Below are 21,937 nucleotides of genomic sequence, written 5' to 3'. Positions count from 1 at the left end.
ACAACATCTTAGTTGGTTGAGAGAAAGGTTTAACGAAGGTTTTACAACAGAAAGATATGGTCTATGGTACATCAAGAGGGGCATGGTTAAGGAGGATCGAATATAGTATCCATTAACCAAGGTAATTGCATGATCAAGGTCAAGAGTGGTAGATTATCTTTTCCATATCTTCCTTCTAAAATTTTCAGTTTATTTATTTTTTCTCTGTTTCATTGTTTTAGTAAAGAAAAGTTCAATAAAGATTAGGCTTCATAGACTAATATATTTGAAATTTGCAGCAAGCAGTAGACTTACTAAGCTAACAGCGAGTTTCCATAGCTAGTCTGTTATGCTATGAATAATCAATAAATATTTCATTCTTTCTATTGTGATATTCTTGTTTGCAATACTTCTTTTGAGTTTATGTCATGAGGCATAAAATCTGTAGCACAATAAAGTAAGCTTACCTTTTGGTTGGTTTGAAGTGGGTAGTTGGTATTTGATACAATTGTTATATATTTAGGGGTTCTTCAGATTAACCACATTTTTTTTTTTGCATGTTTAGAGTGGGTATATTCAGTTGTTTAACTGGTCATAAGACATTAGTGCTGATTCTTTTTGAGACATGCATCATGCTTTTACTTGTTCGAATTTGAAACAGATCCAAACAGAATCACATAATTCTGAAGCAAAAGAAGTTGAACATGAAATGAATATCTCTAGCACTCCTTTCATCTGCTGCCATCAGTGACTCTCACTTTTGTTTAATGGCAGCAGTGCTATTTTTTTTTATTCGAGTGAAGTAACTCTATATTATGGCAATTTATCAAGATTTTAATTAGCACAAAATTTACTCATTCTTTTATCCTTGCAAGGAAGGTGTTAAATGCTGGCAAGAATAAGCTTCGAACAATCGATGAAATTAGATCTATCACAAGCTTATGAGTTTTAATTTTGAAAGGTAACTATTCCGAAAAGTTTTTTATATAAATTTTGTGGATACCTGAATCAATCTGGAATTTAGCTCTGTGTAACATCTTTACTTTGTCTTTTCTATTACATATAACAACATATCTTGCATCTGCAAGCTTGATCAGCTCACATACTTGAAATACGCTTGCTATGTAACACACAAACTCAAGTTTTCCATGAAAGCAGTATTATCTTTGTCTTTCCTGATATTTCTCATAAAAACTTCTGGATTTTACTCATATACAGGTACTATTGTCTGGTAATCCTGGACAAGATGGGGTTGGGGTTGGGAAATGAATGTTCCTAGAGAAAGGAAAAGGGAAGGTGTGTGGGTGTGTGTTTTTGGTTGGGGAGTGGAAGGGGGGATGATCACTACATGAGATGTCTGTAGGACTTTCCTCTTTGAGGGGCTTGTTTTTTTTTGTCATTGTCACTGTATAAGTTACTGGTTTTAGATGTGTATACTAAGTATAAGAAAAAAAGATAAGAAATTAATAGATGCCCTAAGATAAGATGATGGAATTTAAAAGGGGAAAGTGTTATAGCTTTAAGGGATGAATTATAAAAGGAGTAAAACTGAAACTTAAGGATTGAACTGAACAAAATGTGGGACCAAATAGCTTATTGTATTAAGAGGGCAACTAATGATGTTTTAAAAGAGAGAGGAAAAGATGTGCATACAAAGAAAGTTGGTAGTGGATTAATGAGGTATAGGAGGCAATTGAAACAGAACGGTTTTGGGGTAAACAATGGCAATAAGAAAAGATGTCGAGAATTTTATAAAATATATGGAAGTTAAGAAAGATACATTTACTAAGTAAGGCTAAAATATTTAGTATATGATAGCTTACTAAGTTGGGTCAAAAGAAGGTGAGATGAAATTTAGAAAATAGCTAAAGCTGGAGAAAAAAAAAACTAAAAATATTAATCAAGTTAGATATATTACAAGTGAGGATAATAGGATATTAGTAAACAAATTAAAGAAAATAGGAGCATTATTTTTAAGAATTGTTAAATGAGTATTCTATATACCGAAGAAATCTTTTTTTGATAAAGTACAATCAAGGGGAAGTCAAGGTTCCGTACTTATAATTCATAAAAGTAATGTGGAGATAGCTTTGAAAAGAATACGAAAATGTATGAAACTAGGGCCAGATGACATACCTGCTGCGGTTTGAAAAGTCAATAGGATATATTGGGTTAAATTAGCTTACTAATTTATTCAATAAAATTATGAAAACTAAGAAAATATCCGATGATTGGAGAAGTGTTTAGTACATGTCTATAAAAATAAAGGTAATGTACAAAACTATTCTAATTTTTATGAAATTACGCTTACGAGTTACTCTATAAAATTATGAGAAAGTGTAATTGAACAAAGATTAAGAAAAAATAACAACTATTTTAGATAATCAATTTGGATTTATGCCCGAAAAGTCAATAATAGAGACTAACTTTTTGTTTGGGCAGCTGCTAGAAAAATATAGAGCAAAGGGGAAAGTCTACATATGGTCTTTATTGATTAGAGAAAACTTATGATAGGGTGCCAAGAAAAGTGATTGGTGGGCTTTAAGAAGGAAGAGCGTTCATAAACAGTATATTGAAATAATTGAGGGCATGTATGTTGGGGCATTAACAAGTGTTATAGAAGTTATTGCAATACAACAAATGTTTTTCTAGTCACAATAGGCTTACATCAAGGATTAGCGCTAAATCAATATCTTTTTGTATTAATTATGAATGAACTCAGCTAATATTTAGAAAGATGTAATGTAATGTATATTATTTGCATATAATATAGTGCTGATTGATAAAATAGATTAAATGATAAATTTGAATTATGGAGAAACTTGTGGATGATAGAAGCTTAAAAATTAGTAGAAAAAATCTAGATATGTAGAATGTAAATTTAATGAGGATAGAGATGAACACATATTATCAATTAAGATATTTGGATAAAAGATATCACATAGTGATTGATTTCGTTATTTAAGATCTATTATATCAAATAATGGAGACATAGATGAAGAGATATGCAATAAAATTAGTGGTCAATGGATGAAGTGGAAAATTCATATAGAATATTATATGATAGGTGTTTACCTTAAAGACCTCAAAGAAATTTTTATAGAAGACAAGTAAGGGCTGCAATATTGTATGGCTTAGAGTATTGGGCTATAAAGAAAGTATGTGAAAACAAATTGTGCAAAAATGAGAATATTAAGATGAATGCGCGGTAAAACTAGGAAGGATATATTACGAAATGAATATATTGGTGGAGATATAGAAGTTGTTCAAATTAAAGATAAAGTGATGGAAAATCAATTGAGATGGTATGGATATGTATGATGAAGTTCTGAGAGGGCTCCTATAAGGAGAGATACTTTAGTTTGTGTTGAAGGTGTTAAGACAATTGTAGGAAGACCTAAATAACATAAATGCAGATTTTGAGGAGTATGGAGAAACTTGGAATAACATCATAAGTAGCCTTAGATAAGAATATTTGACGAATGAGGATATATAAAGCCGACTGATGGACGAGGTAGATGTTAAAAGGCTGCCCAGTTTTGGCTTAATAAATGTCAATACCGACCAGTTGAATCCTTGGCCCGGCCTAGAATCAGCTCGGCCTCGGACTTCGCCAAAAGCTCCATCGGTCTCGAATATTTGCCAACTCGTCCGATCAAATTCGGGGTATCTCCAATATTCGTCGACCCACCCCGACCAAGCTCGGGGCGCCCACTTCAATAGTACGTCCCGACTCTCGAGCTTGGGGCGCTCCACCGAGCACACCTCGGAACATGGGGAGCCGATCTACCTTAAGCACCCGTCTAGCCGACTTCGCCAAACGCATGACGTGATCTCTCAATGGGCTCGGCCTCGCCAACAACCGCACCCATGTGCGCGCCCACGCTATCGACAGTCAAAGGACAACACCATGACTACTCCGGCCATACTCTGCTGTAACTGTCAACACCTTACCATTCTCGAGAACGGACAGCACCACACGCCACTGACCAGCCTTAGCTATGCGCCATTCAGCTTAGAGCCACGCCCCCTCTCATGATGAGGGCGGACAATGCCTTTGCCACCTGGGCCTCTCCACCGGAACTATAAATAGCCCGATCAGGTAACTTCGAAGGGACTTTTTGGCTGGACCAAATTTACCCACTCTAACTTCGGAGAACCCTCACCGGAAACATTGGTGAGACTTTGTGCAGGTCCGCCGCCGCCATCGTGCAGGAGATGACCTCTGTCTTCTTCTTCCAACCACCGGCGGCTCCCTCGACTCCTCCGGCGTGGTCACCCTCGGGCCAAATTTGAACCACAACACCGACTCCAGTTAGTTGGGAAAATATTAGATTATGATGTCAGATTATAGTGTTTTAATTCGTTTTACACTGCTTTAGATATAATGCATTATGTATAATTCTCATTATAATTTCGACATTCTCTTTTTAACTTTTGGCAGTTTTATTGCATGCTTTTGGTCAATAAATACCAACTCAGTATATTGGGCATTGATAAGAAATGCTTTTAAAAGAATGACAATGTTTACTTTCTTTCATCCTTAAATCTTTTCTTCTCAGTTCTTTCATGAACTCCAATACATGAGATTGGCGACTCTTTGATGAAATTGACATCTTTCAAAAAGGCAAGAGTTTAAATATTGATATTGTTATATCACTAAAAAATTATCAATATTGTTTTACTTCTTTCTTTTGTTTTTGGCATCTATGATCATTTATATCAGAAGTTGTTACAGCTTTTTTAACTTACATCATATTTCAGCTCTCTCTCCCATTGTCAAATCCAAGAAATCAGGTTTTTCCTCATGTCATGCGTGGATTTGAAGGAAGTCAGATCTGCTCACAACAAGATTACAGTATGTTTTACCTGCAATACATACATGTAGTTGTTGTTACAATCCTTTTTTTTTCCTTGCTAGTCTCTGTTACCTGTAACCATGTCTTGCTTCATTCCCCAGACTCTCCCAGCTGAGTTGGCACAGAACATAGAAGTCCAAAATTTAGATCTTGGGACCAATCTTATTGACAATTGGTCAGACTTAAAGTTCGGTGATTAATGCTGCCTGACTGTTACTTCAATCTGAAAGATGCTAATGGTTCATCCAAATGTTAGATCCTTTTTGCACAACTTGAAAAACCTCAACTTACAGGGAAATCCTATCGCTGAGAAAGAGAAGTTAGCTAAGAAGGTGATCTTTAACTCTTCTTGATATGTGACCTAACCTCTAAGATGTATGGCTCTTACTTTTCTTCGACTCTATTTCTGGTCAAAAAGATGTCACAAAAATTGAGGATATTCAACGCTAAGCCAATAGAGAAAGAGTAGCAAAGGTGAGTATAACTCTGGGGAAAATGTCTCGTCTCGCAGTAAGGATAATCTTTTTCTCCATAATGCTACTGAATTTGAAGCAAAGGAGGAAGTTTTTTTGTCATGTTTGAATAACAAACTCTTACAAAAATTAAACTCTTAGTCTGTAAGCAAACTCTTACAAGCATTAGCTGCATTGTTGCTTATCTCTTCTAAGTAAGATATTTGAAATTAGATATTCAATGGAAGTTTTTTGTCATGTTTGAATAGCAATCTGTCATCAATTTGTTGTAATTCTTTTTACGTTGGCCCATGAAAATGAAATTCTAACCATCTCAGGCAGTCTATAGTTACCTGATCCATCAACATCATGATGTATCAAATGTTTTTATGATGATTAAGTGCTAGTTTTTGGGGTTGTTGGTGGGTTTGGGTGGGGGGACTGTTGAGACAGCAACATTAGTCGGCCAGGCTGCTTTTTTTTCCGGAAAAGTCCAAATAATGGAGACCCCTTTGAGAATTTAGATGTGGAGGACCATAATAGCATGCCCATGGCTAGGTATCAAAGGTTTAAATGCCATACCTTTCTTATCTATTGTCAACAAAAGATTGAAGAACAAATATCAGCAGCAGTCACAAGTTTAGGGCTGGGAAAAACTAGAAAACAATAAAATCCACATATAATATTGTACAATAGCCAGCATCATCAATCCATAGTCAGAGACAATTTCATCGTCATGAAGAAATCATGAATAATTGATGAAATTCATGCATTATTGAGTGAATATTAAGATTTTCAGAATTTTATCATGGCCAACCAGAAACTCAAGAGTAGTCAGAAAACTCCTCCCTAGTTTGGATAGAATATTGCAACTGCCTCAAAGATGCTACCATGACAAGGTCACCATGCTAAAACTTATACTGCTTCGAAAGCTTAGGTGCATTCACCAAAATATCTCATCCATGATCTCTTTCGCCTCACGCTTGGGTTTTGTGTCTCGATTCCTTCTGCTTTCTTCCATTAACCTTTTCAGACAAGGTCGCCGGCCTAACATCCCAGCTTGTCATCTGATCTGTTCCGCCGATCCAATTGGCTGATTAATCAAAGAACCAGATGCAATTAGTTGTCTGTCAACCACCAACACCCCCTCTATTCTATCCTGGCCTTCCTCTCCAGCCTCTCCTTACATTTCACAAACTATTCTTCACTTCCCCTTCACACTCCAAGCCCCATTTTCCTTTTTGGTACAAAACATGCTCTATTTGATTTCCCAAGTTATAAGATACTCAGGATACTAGATTACTCTTCTTTTGTTTCCTAAAGAAATTTTTTGACATATCTTTCAGCGATTGTGAAACATCACCAGGAAGACAGCTTGTTTGCTGTAAATTCCAGGATATTAAAATGAAGGAAATCCCAGTTTGAGAAACAGATAGTGCAAGACCATAGTGACAATCCTGATCTGCTGAAATTACTTGTTTGATTGGTTGTCAAGATGCTTCCTTTTCCTGTGTTTGCAACTTTTTCTTATTTCTTATTTCTAGACTGGACTGGATATGTTTTTAACCACACTGATAAACTCTGATCCCTGATACTACAATAAATGAAACATTTTCATTATATTTACTTGTTTAAAAAAATTACTTGCATGCTTGTGGCTGCATGTGGCATTCAGCACAGGAGAATAAGTTGAGAGGGAGAAGACTTTAAAAAACTCAGAAATGAACATGTAACTTCTCAAGGCATCATTTGGCCGATAAGAATACAAGAAGTACAAATACATCATCTTAAGCATGATATTATGAGAAAAAAAAAATATTAAGATTAGGTACAGTAGAATAATCTTATCCATGAGCACTCTTGTCTCATGTAGGCATATATTCCCATACTTACATGACCTGGGGAGGTTTATTTTCTGGTCTTGACTGCCGGCCAATTTTTCCGACAGGCCAGCCGGCCGCCGACGATGAATAAAAAATTATCATACTAATAATTATCGGAAAACTGAGAACATTAATTATTTGAAAGCCACCATTAACAAAAAACTGAGGAACACTGAGACCCCGAGGGCGGTGCAGAACATGTCCAGCATCCCCTCCCTCCTCGCTTTCCGCTCCTTCCGCCGCCGTTTCGCCTTCACAAACTCCTCGTATCTCTTCATCGTTTCCCCTTTCGTTTCCATTCTCCTCTGACCTTCTAATGCGGCCCCCAAGATTTCCAAGGTGTCTCTCCCACTCAAGCAAGTACCATCCATGCTCTCGACCGTCAGGCTCGCCTCCCTCACGTGTCCCGTCTCCTCCCCGCACGTGACCACCACGCCGGCGGAGTAAACCAAGCCTTTCGCCTCCAAAACCGTCGCGAACCGGACCAGGGTCTCTCCCGTGTACCAGTGCCGGTCCACCGACACCGGCCGCCGGCTGGATAGGTTCACCGCGCGGAGTCCGACCGGGTCGATCACCACCCAGCTCAAGGTTAATTCCGCCGGCGATATCACCGGCGTCGCCGCCGCTGGATCCTTCCGGTCGAGGGCGTCGATGCGAAAGGGCGCGCCTTGGAACCAGAGCGTGGTAGTCTCCGTCTCCACGACGCGGGAGCATATCGGGTCGCCGTCGCGGTACAGATCGACGGCGGAGATGAGCTCCGTGAGGCGGCGGCCTTCGCCGGCGGCGGTGGTGGCGCGGGGGTAGGGGAAGGGGTGGGCGTCGGAGAAGAAGGAGCGGTGGGAGTGGGGGAAGGAGGGAAGGAGGCGAAGGAGGCGGGGGTGGCGGAGGGAGGGCCAGGTGGCGAGGCAGAGGTCGCGCCAGAGTTGGGGCTGGGTGGAGAGCGACCGGAGGCGGGCGGTGGCGCAGCTCGACGCCGCCAGCGCCGGCCCGTCCAGGAGCCGGAGAGCCCTCGTCAGGACGTCCTCGTGGAGGTCCTCAATTGTAGTGTCTCCGCGGCCGACGGCCGTCGGTTCGGTGGCCATGGGAATCGATATCGCGTTAAAAATCTCGCCTTTGAGTGAAATGGAGGGAGAAGGGGGAATAGCTTTTTTATGGAGAGTGGAGAGGATACCGATAAGCGATAGTTTGATAGTAGTTTTTTATTTGAGATGGGACACCGTTCGGGGTTGGTTGGTTTTTCCGGCAATAGAATATCTGGCCGGGGGCAAAAGAGGGGAGACAACGCTGTTACTTGTTAGCCAGTTGCCGAGTTGTCGGATATGACACCCACTGTTTCGCCGGATTTAGCCGGTTTTGAATCTCGGTCTCTAATTCAAGATTACGTGGCTATTCACCTCACAACAGCTGATATCTATCCTAATAATGATAAGAATGATCATAAACCAATCAAGCCGTAGCTGACACTAGAGACTAGAGACAGCGTTATGCTTTGATTAGGGCTTGTTTGGATTAAGATTCAGGATTTAAGATTTAAAAAATTATAATAAATGACTGGAAAGAAAATTTTTTGACAAAAAAGCTTTGAGATTACAAAATTCTACGAATAAGAATTTTGTGGCCTCCTCTTAAAAGATAATTTATGGTATTTATGGTTTTCAAGAGATTGTGAGTTCGAAAGTATCTTTAATTGGAAAAAAAATCCGAACCTATTCTCACCATTTGCAATGTATGGTAAATTTTATTTATTATTCATGAATCATTTATCTAAGCATCTGAATAGGACTTCAAGTGAATGCATGATTTAGATGAGATGTACAGATTAATATAACATCACTTTTAATATGCACCAAACTGTAAGTTTCAAGATTGGTATCTGTCATGCACAAATACTTTTTGGATTGCATTGAAGAAAGAAAGAAAAGTAGAGCAGTGCATGTAAGCGACTTTTTTATATCGTATTTCCATTGAAATAAAAAATATATTATAAACATACCGGGTTAAATTAGCCTATTAACTCTGCTTTCACAACAACAAATAAAAACCTATTTGTTATAAAATCTTGACTTTTCATCTTCATCTCTAGATGGATATTTATCTGAATTCATCCATGACTATTCAACTTCTCATAACCCTCCAATTTCATCATTAATGATGAATTAATGTATTTGTGGCCTTTAATTTTATGGCCTTTGATCTTTCTCCTTTGGCCTATAAATGGATGATATGTAATCTTGTATCCGTAGCTGAAAAGTAAGAAAGAATAAAAGAGCCATTTATATATCTCATGCTCTCTTGTGTTTTCTTTCTCTTTATTTTCTATTACTTTATTATTTTTACTTTTAGTTTCATACCACTATTAACCCATGCAATCACTTTTGCAGCATTTTTGAGCGAACCATAAATTTAATAGTTTGATAACCATTTATATATACCTTCCTGGCAGCCAGATTAGACTCTGTATCTTTGAATTACATGCACTTGGTAGAGTTAACAAACCACACCATATGGCAATTGCGCTACGGTGCTAATTAAACTAGCACTTAATTGTCTTATCGTGTCACAAGCTCAGAATTTTTTAATGTTTCTCAAAGAATATACACCTCTCTGACGCAAGAGCGTGTCAATTACTGTGTCGAGCCTTCTGTTTGTACTTTGAAAAGTTGGGGCTATAATTATTTGTAAACCACATATCATCTTCGTATGTTTAATTGGGAGATATTTCCATGATTCTGTTCGCCTTAAAAAATTCGTAAAATTGGCATAAAGTATCAGTTCGTCAGCAACTAGACAAGTCGTGTTTCATCAAAAAAAAAATTAGACAAGTTGTGTAGCTATGGTAGTCGATGAACAAAGATTTTCCTTGGCCATTGTTAACTTGAGTTAGCCAAAGGGGTAACCTCTTTCGTGCACTCTGCATGCAACTTAATTTACAGGCCTTATATATTCATTCATCAAAGTTTTTGAGGTCGTTGCACTAAGAATCCAATACCAGCTATTTATTAGTCGGTGTCGAAATCTTCTTCAAAACAAAAGAATCAGATGAGCATACCAAGAAGCTTGGAAATTAGGTTGGCATGATGATAGCCCTCCCTTATTTTTCAAATCATTAGTTTCAGCTCATGAAATCCACAGGCTTTAAGAGGAAGCTACACAGGGAAGAAATGAAGCATGATTTTAGTATGGAGAATTGCAACTATTTTTCATGCCAGAAGTTTGAGTTCATTCTTCTACAAAAAATCATATCAAGCACACAACCGTGAGTGATGATGCATGTATATATTTAGCAAATACTAGCTCATAGATATCAGTCTGCAGTTCCCCTTGATGTCACATTATATAGATTATGAATCTTTTTTTTCTCTCTTTTAAAGAAAAAAAAATGGTAGATGATAGTTTGCTGACAAAAGAAACTGACTTCAAGAGTTCAGAATGTGAGATTACATTTTTGGAGGTCGGTCGTATTAAATTTTTATAGTTCTATTTAAGGTAGTGAAAAGGTAATATAATATAATACAATAGGGTTTAGTTTTGAGGTAGACTTCGAGAGAGTTCAGCTTTCCTTTTCACCATGAGATAATGGCACTGTTGCAGGCCTGAAAGCTTGTATACTGCGTGCTCTAGAAACCCTGGCACCATTAATTAAAAAGGAAGCAGTTGAGAGGGTCGCCCCACCAAGGTCACTTTCTTAGTTTTATTATTTCTCTCCCCCTCGCCTCATGAGTGGAGTGGAAGCGAGCTTTTCCACTTGGATGCGAGCTTGATTACGACATGGACTGCAGTCTCCATGGCTGGCCTCTTTTGCCACTCGATTTTGAGTTGTTATAAGGGAAGGATGTGCCATTCTCATGGCCAGGTTTGGCACGGTCATGCTTAATAAAATGCATGCAAGTGAGGAGTTCTTTGATCGTTTTCGGCAGGCCTAACTCTGGAACCCTGGGCCAAGGCTTAACGTGGGGTCCATAAATTCTGAAGATGAGACACCATTAATGTGATCTCCTCAGCGGCTGCTATATCCTGTAATTTATTTTTGGTACTTGATTTGACCAGGCTAACTAAGCAAATAAAATGGCTTCGGTGGCAATTAATCTTTTGAGTAATTCTTCATAGATCTGGATCCCGTGATGTTTAAGCATAAAATTTCGACATCCGTATCTGTTTCTTTTTTTCATCCGATCATTTATTTATTTTTGTTATCATGTAGCAGCATGCTCCCTCTTTTACGTGGTGTATTTCTCTCAGTTTCTCTCTTGGAGTTCTATTTCCTTCTCTCTTTTTTCTTTTTAAGGAAGGTACAAGTCACGCACATACATAGCATATACTAGATACTGTAATAAAATACTAGATAATATAAAAAATACGTTGGAAGAAACTTGCGCTCCAGCTATCCATTCCCTGTTGAATAATGAACTGGTCATGACGTACTTAACCAGAAAAAAAAAAAAAAAAAAAAACAGGTAAAAATTTGTGATGAAAGATCACTTGTGCTTTATTAAAAAATAGCAGATTACTTGGTTCATATGTCGAGCCATACGCTTAAGCTAGTGTTGTATATTGGACCATCAGCTATGAGCCATTAAATATAATAGTACCATAAGGTATACATTGTTTAATAGATTCTGGAGTGGCTTCTTATGTTAAACAGACAATCAATGAGCAATAAGTGCCATCTGGCAATTTAAAAATGTGAAATCGAACTCCCTCTTATTTTCATTCTAGCCTGCAGCTTAGAATATGTGGGGATCCCTACATAAGCATGCAGTTGTAGGTTCCGCCATTACCGCAATTGAACTATAGCTTGGCATTGTAATTAGGTCGGATCGGATTGGATCAAAAACATATCAATCCAAATCTAACATGTCTATTAAATGAGTCAAAAATTGAGAACCAAACCTGCATTCTCTGTTTGCATGATTCTTGATAAACATGATGAACTAGATTAAATAGATTAAACGTATCTTAGATGAGTTAGACGAATTTTAGATAGCCTAGGTAGGTTTTAATTAAATAGATTAAGTGGGACTTAGATAGGTTCAATGGGTTGGATAATGACCTGACCCAATTGTTAAATGGGTCAAAAATTGAAACCCAAACCCAGCAAAATAAATATTTCTAGCATGTTAACCTATTTATAATTTGGATCTATTTATTTCAAACTCAAGCTTATTTAAATTGGGTTGGTTGCGAGTTAGGTTAGTGGATTTGTTTGTAAATTATCATCCCTAATCATATCTCTGTATCTAGCCCTTGTACTAATTCCAGTAGTTGATAGTAATCATTTGTAGTCAGGAGTGCAGCTCAAATTGACACATCATACCATATGGTTCATGAATGTGAAGACAAATTTCAAATATTCTAAACTCTCTAGTTGAGTTGGTAGACATAGCTCAAAGAACACAACTTAAAAGAGTGATGCTATATGGAGTGTCATCACTCAGAGTTTTCCCTAGTTCTCGATCCATTTGCTATGGCGGCAGGGAATTGGTGCAATTCATCCAGGACTGGCGGTTTTTCTAACAGAAGTTCTTCAATTTGCCCATGGCATTAGAGCATTACATTGTATTGGGTGACCTAGGGTTTCATGGGTTTTTTTTCCAGCTTGAATGCAATTTAAAATTATTTTCTGCATGATTTCTTGCTTCAAAATTTTTGAGGACATGCATGGGTGGTGTTTCTGTATTCAAGGCATGTAACTGATAGAACTAGGGCTAGATCACCACCCCACTTGATCGGCATTAACCAAATAAATTTGCAGAAGTTGCATCCTCTACCGACTAGGACTTGACCCAAGCAATGGCACATCTCGGCGGCTCGATGGTGTTGGTGGAATTTAATCCTATTCATGTAAACCATGATTTCTGAATCATCATGAGTCAATTAATATCGGAGAAGTTCGCAATGCAATATGTGCAGGAGGGTGGCTTATGAAGTAAATTGAACTATGATTGATGCTCCGTGGATTTTAGATTTTTTGTGCTCGAGTTGGCATCCTCATTTTCTAGCTCAGGAGCCCAAATGATGACAAGGTATGTTAAGGTTCCAGTTATTGCAGGAAGGTGTGCAAATCTGTTTGTATGAAGCTAAGATTAGTTAATTTGGTGATCAGATGAGGGTAGTCTAGCTGTGCTAATAGCTTTACTTTGAGAATTAAGGTTATATATACTCAAAGCAGCTTTACTTTAAGTAGCATACAACATTCCCATCTCTGATTGATGTCATATGTCTTTCATATCCTGCCAAAAGAATCTATACAACAAATATGCCCAATTAGGCTTAGAATCTAATAAAATAAGATGATTTTTTGATTTGTTGAGTGAAGGCAAATTGATTAACGTTTTGTTTTTTGGTTCATATTTAAGTGCAGAATTCCTATCATGATCTTTGAAAGCATGCAATCAAGATGGCTGTTACCCTTGCCGTTGCAATGCTTGCTAATATATGACCATGTTATTCAAAATGGTAAGTATCATTCTGGAGTAGGGTTGAAAATTTTGCTCTACACAATGTGGAAAGGTGTAATCTATGATCATAAATTGGCCCAGCAATGGACCAACACTAAATTGGTTTTGCCGTTAACATTAGGATGACACCAAAGCTGAAATATAAAAGACTGGTTATGATCAAGATGATGTTTGGTAACGTTTTATTCCAGTTCCGCTGGAAGTTCGATGCCGAGAACAGAATTGGAATTGGGATCAAAATCAAACATTAGTTTTAAAATCAATTTTTCAGGTGCGGTCATGATCCAAGTCAGAAAAAAAATGACATGAAGATCAAAGTTTTTCATAAAAAAAAAGGCACCTAGCCAGAAATGAGTTACTCTATCTAATTTTGTTTGCAGGCAGACACCGAACTGCTCAACCAGAGTCTAAAGCCAACTTTTTCCAACAGAGATAGAAGCACTGTGTTTGCACTCTATTTCCTCCTTCCAAGGAAGCTATTAGGCCGAATTAGGCCCAGGATATCAGCCAAGTTTTGTTGTAGAATACTTGGCCGTCCTGACTACTCTACAGGCTACAATATTAATTCACATCAGTCTCTGTGGCCCCTAAGTCATTGTTTCCTAATATCAGATTTCCTCTTGGTGTCGTAGCCCATGGAGAGGAGATGAGCATAGAGGAGCTCGTTCCACATATCAGGCACCCCCGGGAGGCACCAGTGGCTGCAATCTTGAGGAGCATCACCCGGCGTGCCCGGCTCCCGATGGCTCGAAGGATGACCATCTTTCCTGAATCCTGTCGAGTACGTGATGTTGAGAAGCTGCACCTGCCTTCCATCACCCTTCATCTCTTCGATCATATCTGAGATGATTTCATTGTTCCATGGCTCGGGTTCGAGTGCACTAGCCTCGATTCCTGGTGCTGTATCGGCGTGACACGAGCCTCCATTGTCCCATGCGCCATTGCTGCAATCCATCTCGTTCATGTCATTGGTCTGAAACAGGTAGCTGTGTCGAGGACTAAACATTAATGTTTGGTTCACTTGCCTGTAGTGAGATGGAGCATAACTTCGGAAGAAGAAATAGCTGTTTTCTTGCTTTAGGTTCCTAAGGGTCCACTCCTTCACTGTCTGTAGGGTCCTCCCAAATGCCTCCTTCACATCCATGGTCATGTTTAAAGCTTGACCAACCTGAAAATAGCTTCCTCTGGGGTGCAGGAAGAGCTTACAATCAGCCAACTTTGATGGAAAGGAAGGAAAACAAAAACTAAAGCTAGCTGCTACCAAAATTCTTCAGTGATCGATCGATGCGCAAATATATAGATCAAAAACTTGTTCGAAGAAACTGTGTGCTCACGATTTGGCGATTTTGTCTTCGTTCCACCAGTGACCGGCATTGAGGATGAGCACATCAGCATCGGCCCATCGTTTGGACTGCCAGGCCAAGACGTCGAGCCGAATGGTCCTCTTGACTTGGCTTGGGGATTCTACAGGAGGGCGACCTACGACCGCGAGGTAGGGGGTGCGGTAGTACTCCACCGTAAGGTTGTAGTCTTGGAAAACCAAAGAAAGGAAGCCCCAGTGTTTGGTTATGGGGCTCCCGTACTTCTCGAAGATCCTGGATCGGTTCCCTGCAGCTTTAGCCAGCATACACACCAATGACTCCCATTGGTTTCTCCCAATTGAATCCCCGGCGAATACAATCTTTCGGTTCCTGCTTCTCTCCAGCATATCAGTAGCATCCAATCTAACATTCATGAAAAGAAAGAAACCCATGAGAGAACTACCGGAACAAAACAAAAAATGCATCCAATATAGACTATTGTAACAGGAAAATTGTAGGGTATGTAAGAATATGTCCCTATTTTCATCAATAGGAAATTTTTTTTTCCAAATACCTATAACTTTCAATCCAATCCAGAAAAATTTAAAAGAAATAGAAGTGCAGTTGGTGCAACAATGGGTTATATTGCCCAAAGGCTAGCTGCATGCATGCCTCCTTAATTTATTTGGAGAAGGCTCCGGTTCTGATCTTTAATATGTATTTCTTTAAAATGACTGATGGTGCTTTACTAATTATTGTTTTAAAAAAAAAGGAAACATTATGAATGAAAAATAAGAATAGAGGGAAAGAAGAGATCATGGAAGTCCATCTGGTTTGACGTACGTAGGGAGGTCGCACCCATAAGGTTGCCACCGCCAATTGAGGTAGGCAGCGTCTTTCCGGCCATTGGCCCGGCATCGGAATCCAGGGTCCAAGAACGGGCAATCTTCGCCATAAAACTTGGAGCCATACCCCTCGTCCCAGACCCACTGCCCGTGCGAGTAGTCACAAACTTGGTGATGATCTTTGTGCGATGCATGCAGAGAAGAAGGCAAGATGGAGAAGAAGATGGAAAGGAGTACGTCCAGAAAGAGAAGAAAGAAGATTGAAAGAAGGACTGCGAGAGGAAAGCACAAGGCGTAGCCCATCTCCTTCTTTCTATGAATAGGAGAAGAGAGGGGCGGTGCATGCGAGAGCCAGGAGCTGGGATGGTTGGTGGTGGTGAGATATTGGCTTTTGGATGCGCTTTTTTAGCTACCTAAATGCGGAGATGTTGCGTAACGTTCCTTGGAAAACGCTGGTCCGTCCAAAATATTGCTACTTTCCATGGTATTGTATGTGCAAGATAAATTTTTAATTTGGAGTCGATGGCTGATCTTGCCGTGGGTTGTTGATTTGATGAGAAGAAAAGCTAGCTAGTCGTTCCGCGGTAGAGCTATCAGTTATGGAAGCGAATGGGCTCGGCCAGATGCCTCTTTTGCTTCCAGTAAATTATCTCAAGCTAGTAAATAGGTTGTTTGCATTCTTAATTAAGAGTTTGTTCCTTGTTGCTGCACGTCGAAAGTTGAAAAACGAAGAGTTTATCTTGAGGTTGAGTTGGGTGAATGATGCTGTATGTTATCTTATCTATCAATTAAACTGATCACTCCCAATGTACCAACAAGAAGAAGAAGAGAACTCACCCTTAAAGTGATTGTGCGTCGAGCATGAATCCTAGGTTTAAGAGTCACTGAAGATTGGCCGTGCATTAGGTTGAAGAGTCGTAAGACATGAAAAATACTAATTATTAAATATGACTCATGTATGCTATGAGGTGGTTGAGAGAGCTGCTTGCGAGGGGTTGTCCTGTGCTTGGCGGGTGCTAGAGGCGGATCGCATCCTGTTCGAGGGAGACTCGGCTTCAGTGATCGTATAGATTCGGAAACAGGGAAAGTGCCACTAAGGAGAGGTCGATGGTTCGTGACATCTACAAACTTTTAAGAAAGGACAGCTTCCACCAGGCCACGTATGTATATAGGAAGAGGAACAGTGCTCACCACTCAGATGGTTTTGCCTGGGTGAACCACATCTCAATGTCAGAGGTTCTATGTAGTATTTTGTTTTCTGATTTTATTGGCAGCAATCACACTTATCAGGTATGAGCCCTGTTGTACAAAATAAATAAATAAATAATCAATCAAGAGTCCTTTTATAGATCAAAACTCTCCAACGTCACGGATGGTCCTTCTAACATTAATCCATTCAAGGAGGCCTCCACGCCTCACATAAACTGGGTGTATCAGTGGGCGTCTCGTGTGGTGGCTGTAACATGATAGTCCTTGGCCCTGGCAACAAAAAATGATAAAAACATGATGGTCCTTCGAGCAGTGCGTACTTTATTTCACCGTCTGCTTTTTTGCACCCAATCCGAACCCATTTAGCCTGATTTCATGGGACCACGTATGACATTTCTTTTGCTGGCTATGAAGAGGGGAGAAGGGTGGAGAGAGAAATGTTGCGGGGTATAAAGGGAAAATGGAAGGCTTCGGAATTACCAAAGAGGTCACTTGGAGAGGCGGATGGGTCCCACAAGATCCCCTGTCTGTCCGTGCCTTAACCTATTTGCCCCTAAATTTCATCAAAACTGCAACAATGCCGCATGCGTAGGTGGCTCATACCAGGCAAGGTTGTCCAAGGGCCAAACCATGGGCTTGATTTTATATTGTCCAAGTGCAAGCTTAACTTTGTAATATGCTGACCACGAGCTCGTTCGAAAAATCTAGTAAAATTAAGCTGAATTTGCTATTAGATTTATGGAGTGGGTGATTTATTTGAGCAGGCTTATATCAATCAAATATTTCAGCAACCCAAATTCTTCTTGCAAGTCAATAGGCCTGTAAATAGGATTTAGGCTAACATTAGGATGGGCCTTCAGAAAAATATGAGCCGGACAGATCAATAGACTCGATTCCTATAAGAAATCTTGTCCAATCCTACTAGATTTTCTAAACAAGTCCCAAGACTTAGCTTAAGACTTCTGAAATTGAATTATTTACATAAATTTATGCAAATTTAACTTATTGCAAGATACGAGTTATCTAAGGGCTTATGCGGCCATGTCTCGCATTGATTATACATTAGGTGTATCTTGGATATTTATTTATGTAGGATTAAGAAATCTAAAGAACACTTTCTGGTGAGTCCTTTTAACTGAGGTCTTGAATTGTTATAAATGATATAGAGCAAACCTACTTCATGAACCATATGGAATAGAGGACACTATAGCACAAGCCATTTTGGGCTCACCAAAATTTAATCATGGTCTTTGTAATTAGATTTGATTGGGTTTAGATCCTTAGCCTAACAAAGATGCCAAGACTAAACATGAGGAATGGATTCGTACAGTTGTGTGCTTAGTCTTATATCGGTTATGTACTAGGTAGATCTTGGATTTTTATACTAGGCTAATGAACTTAAATAACAATATCTTTGTTAGTTTTTTGGTGAGGTCCTAAATCAATACATAAGAAGTTTGTTTATTTGTCATGGGTATTTCTCCTCAAAAGTATTGTCCGCTTTGAAGGGGGTTTCATAGTCTCTTCCCGACGCACGATTTTGCCCCACAAAAGGTGCCTTTGAAGAGAAAGGGGTTGCCCCCCTCCATTTAAGGAACAAACCTCTCTGCTATCTAGTCGATTTGGAACTAAGTTTGGACCCTTTATTCCCACAACAGGTATCATGTTAGGATAAGCATTTCATTATCTTTAATGCCTTTCTTAACTATAAACTTGGAATGATACTTGCCAATTTCTATACTTACAAATGATTTGTTTCCACGTAGGTAGCAAGTTGCTTCCCCCGATTTATCAATGATTAGAAGTAATTAGAATATGTACAGTGTACAGAAAGAAATGTGAGAAAGATGAGTGATTAGAGCACAAGAAGAACAAAGAAGAGGCAGTAGAAATAGAGAGTGGTTGTAGAGATGAAGGATGTGCCAATGACACCAGTTTTTGCTCACGCCATATTTCCCAACAAACAATGGAAACAGCTTAATCACCTACCTTTTTATCCAATTTGTTATGATTTTGTATTGTAGTTTAAACTACGTAAACATGTAATCGGTATATATAAGACGAAAACAAATTTAGAATATAGATTCATCACTATGTTCAAGTTTTCTAGCAATTTCAAAAAGTAATCATACGAATTGCTTCCCTCGCATGGTGCCTACACAATTATTATGAAACATAACTAATGCGACGTCTTCAAATCATTCTTCTAAGGTCTGCTCTTTATGTGTCAATTTTCTATGATGTTCTTCAACCAAAGAAAAAAATTTCAAGGGGGATCAACAAAACAAAAATGCAGCTTATATAAGACACATCTTATATCCTTCAGTTAATGCAATTGTTAAGCTACAACCTACAAAAGTAGTAAAAATATTACTAAGAATATGACACCTATCTTGTTCCATGATGCTAAACTTAATTACAATTTTAAATTACAACTATCGATTTAGTATAGTTGGAATGTTCAAGAGAAACAAAACAGGAGAGACCTTTGGAGGCCCCCAAAGCACATGTTAGCGTGTAACTTTGCGAGCCCCATAATATTTTTTTTTTTTAACTAGCAAAATATTCTCTTGTACCAAAGAGTACAAGTATTAAACTATACATACAATGATAATAATTGGATTAGGTGGGAGACTTAAAGACCCTTTTTAGCCCACTAAGTCAATGCAGTTTGAACAACTTTCCTGCAATCTTCTTTTTTTTGACTCACCGAATCAAACCAACCAAGACTTTGTAAACAATACACGGATGCCCACCTTACACGATTAGAACAAAAAAAGGGCAGAGCCCTTTCCAAGAAAAAGCATCCGTCAAACTTTTCTTGTTCTTGTTTGTTTAGATAATCCAAATCTTCTGAAGCATGACTGTGGCAAGCAACAAAAGTGAAGATTATACTGTAAACCACAAAGTATTAGTCAAATGCTAGTGCTTAAAATGGTTTGGGGTCATTGGATCCTTTAAAGATTATACTGCCTCGTTGTGAGCCCTTTACAAGCCCAAATGATTTGGGCGGAGTTAGGTATCTATAAATTATTAAGGTGTTGATGCCAAGAAAATCCTAGAAAAGAGTTTTTTAAGCGATGGAATAAGATTGACCGGATTGCGCGGGAATCTGGTCGTTTTGACTGAAAAGAAACCAAGTCAGCTTTGACGTAACGGCTAGCTCGAAACCTTGGCGTTGACGAGACCTATCAAAATCCGGATCCTAACAAGGTATGTGAAGTGAAACCAAAAGAGAAAGTGGCCCAAACCTTATCCTTGGATCTCGAAATGACATATATTGTTGGACATATAAAATAACTAGTATTACACCATTCTATACTTTAGCTTTCAAAGCTTGAACCTCGTTGTTTTTTTTTTTTTCAAAAAAAATAAAATAAAATAAAAAAGAAAGCTTGTCAGGTATGTTCCCCTGCTTGCACTTCTCAAATGAAGTTTCCTTGCCATGATTGTCTAAGCAAAGGTTAACAAAGTGAATTTGACCGCCGCTGAAATATTCATCGGCTCAAAGAACAAGAAGGAGAAGAAGGAGAAGATACCACACATTCCATGGCATTTTATCAAGACCTACCATGAAGCAAGTTCAGAAATTTGAGTTTGTGATAGATCTGCTAGGAGTAGCGACAAATTAATCAAGAAACCACCAAGTGATCTATTAGTAGGTCTATGGTACATGGAAATTTGTTCAAATGTAGCTGGATCTTGATATTCGTTTTGCAACTACAGAGGTCAAATATAAGCGATAAAAAGGAGTGTGCTTTAAGAATCTTGACTGAAGAGGTTATTTGTCCAGAGCTTTGTGCCATTGCTCCTTGTGGTGCAAGATCAGATCTTGAATCATGAAAAAGGGATCGTAATCATACTTTTTTATTGGAAAAAAATGGAAGGAAAGTAGTCCCACCCAAGTAAGAATCATGTTTGTAAGTTATATAATGGTCATTTTACCTTTCTTCAAGGATTATAATTGTAACTATTTACCGATGATGATCATGACAATCGACACTAAATGAGATCACATGACCTTGAACAAAATTCTTTCCTTTCCTACATATAGAGCTCCACCTACCTTTGACCATCTTTCCTAATAAGATCACAATGAACTGTAAAGTCTATCACGTCTCCTCATGCATCAGCAGCACAACTTTTTATCTTGTGGTATCAACTGCATGGGCATCTTGTGTACCCAATTGTAACACCTTCTCTCCCCCTTGCCTTTTCTTGGTATAGAAAGGACCAATTCTAAATGACTTTTGTGCAAGCGTTTACTAAGTTGCACACAGTGCCGCGCGCGCACATGCAAGGGGGAGAGAGAGAGAGAGATCCATTTTCATTGACTATCAACAACTAATGGTCGAATGTGATTACCTTTCTATAATGGCAGATCGAGCACATGCACAGGAATTCCTCGATGCACATTCTCGATAAAAAAAGCAAGCAAATTAGACTAGGGAATGTGATTGTGTTTCTAATAACGACAGATCGAGCACATGCATAGGAATTCCTCGACGCTCATGCATAGCTAGCAAATTAGAGTGGGGACGATGCTACGACACAATTAGGATTCTTGGCATATCCAAAAGTTTCAATTGATCAACAAGTGGATAACTTGAAAGCTGCAGGAGGGCTACATCAGTAATTTCAAAGGAATGGGATGTAGCTAGGCTGTGAACCAAGCTGCAAGAATGGGCTTAATTCCTGCCTCCAGCTTTAGAGGGAGGGAGATGATCAGAGACATGAAACTTGTCGCCCCCTCCACCTCGATCTCTGACGTGGCCCCCTACATATCCTACTAGAATAATTGTTCAAGAAAGAGCCACAGGACATGGATTAGAAGTCCAGACTTCTCCCCATGGGAATGGATAAGATGCGGCCGGTGGGCGGCTCTGGCCCATATCCAGTAGCTCTTGTCCGTCTCCTAGCTGTCCCCCCCCTATATCTCTCCATTCGACAC

The 21,937-nt window shown here is 39.0% G+C and overlaps 2 protein-coding genes and 1 pseudogene across 2 annotated transcripts; 1 reads left to right on the top strand and 2 right to left on the bottom strand.

Moving 5' to 3' along the window:
• Nucleotides 1-604: 604 nt before the first annotated feature.
• LOC148714159 (uncharacterized) lies at nt 605-5,443 on the top strand (annotated as a pseudogene).
• A 1,552-nt stretch (nt 5,444-6,995) lies between these two features.
• LOC103714304 (putative F-box protein At2g36090) lies at nt 6,996-8,432 on the bottom strand. Its single transcript, XM_008801510.5, has one exon. The coding sequence runs from the start codon at nt 8,253-8,255 to the stop codon at nt 7,308-7,310; it is 948 nt and encodes a 315-aa protein (XP_008799732.2). The 5' UTR covers nt 8,256-8,432; the 3' UTR covers nt 6,996-7,307.
• A 5,791-nt stretch (nt 8,433-14,223) lies between these two features.
• On the bottom strand, nt 14,224-16,080 carry TBL9 (TRICHOME BIREFRINGENCE-LIKE 9). The gene is made up of 4 exons (XM_008801511.5): nt 15,776-16,080; nt 14,966-15,355; nt 14,657-14,815; nt 14,224-14,575 (listed from the first exon to the last, which is right to left on the bottom strand). The coding sequence occupies exons 1-4, from the start codon at nt 16,078-16,080 to the stop codon at nt 14,224-14,226; spliced, it is 1,206 nt and encodes a 401-aa protein (XP_008799733.3).
• Between the last annotated feature and the right edge of the window lie 5,857 nt (nt 16,081-21,937).

The sequence above is a fragment of the Phoenix dactylifera genome, chromosome 4 (genome assembly GCF_051530095.1).
Source record: "Phoenix dactylifera cultivar Ajwa chromosome 4, Ajwa_hap1_PhDact_Kaust_v1.1, whole genome shotgun sequence".
Taxonomy (NCBI): Eukaryota; Viridiplantae; Streptophyta; class Magnoliopsida; order Arecales; family Arecaceae; genus Phoenix; species Phoenix dactylifera.
The sequence above is the reverse complement of the archived record's forward strand: the minus strand, read 5'-3'. Positions and strand labels throughout refer to the sequence as shown.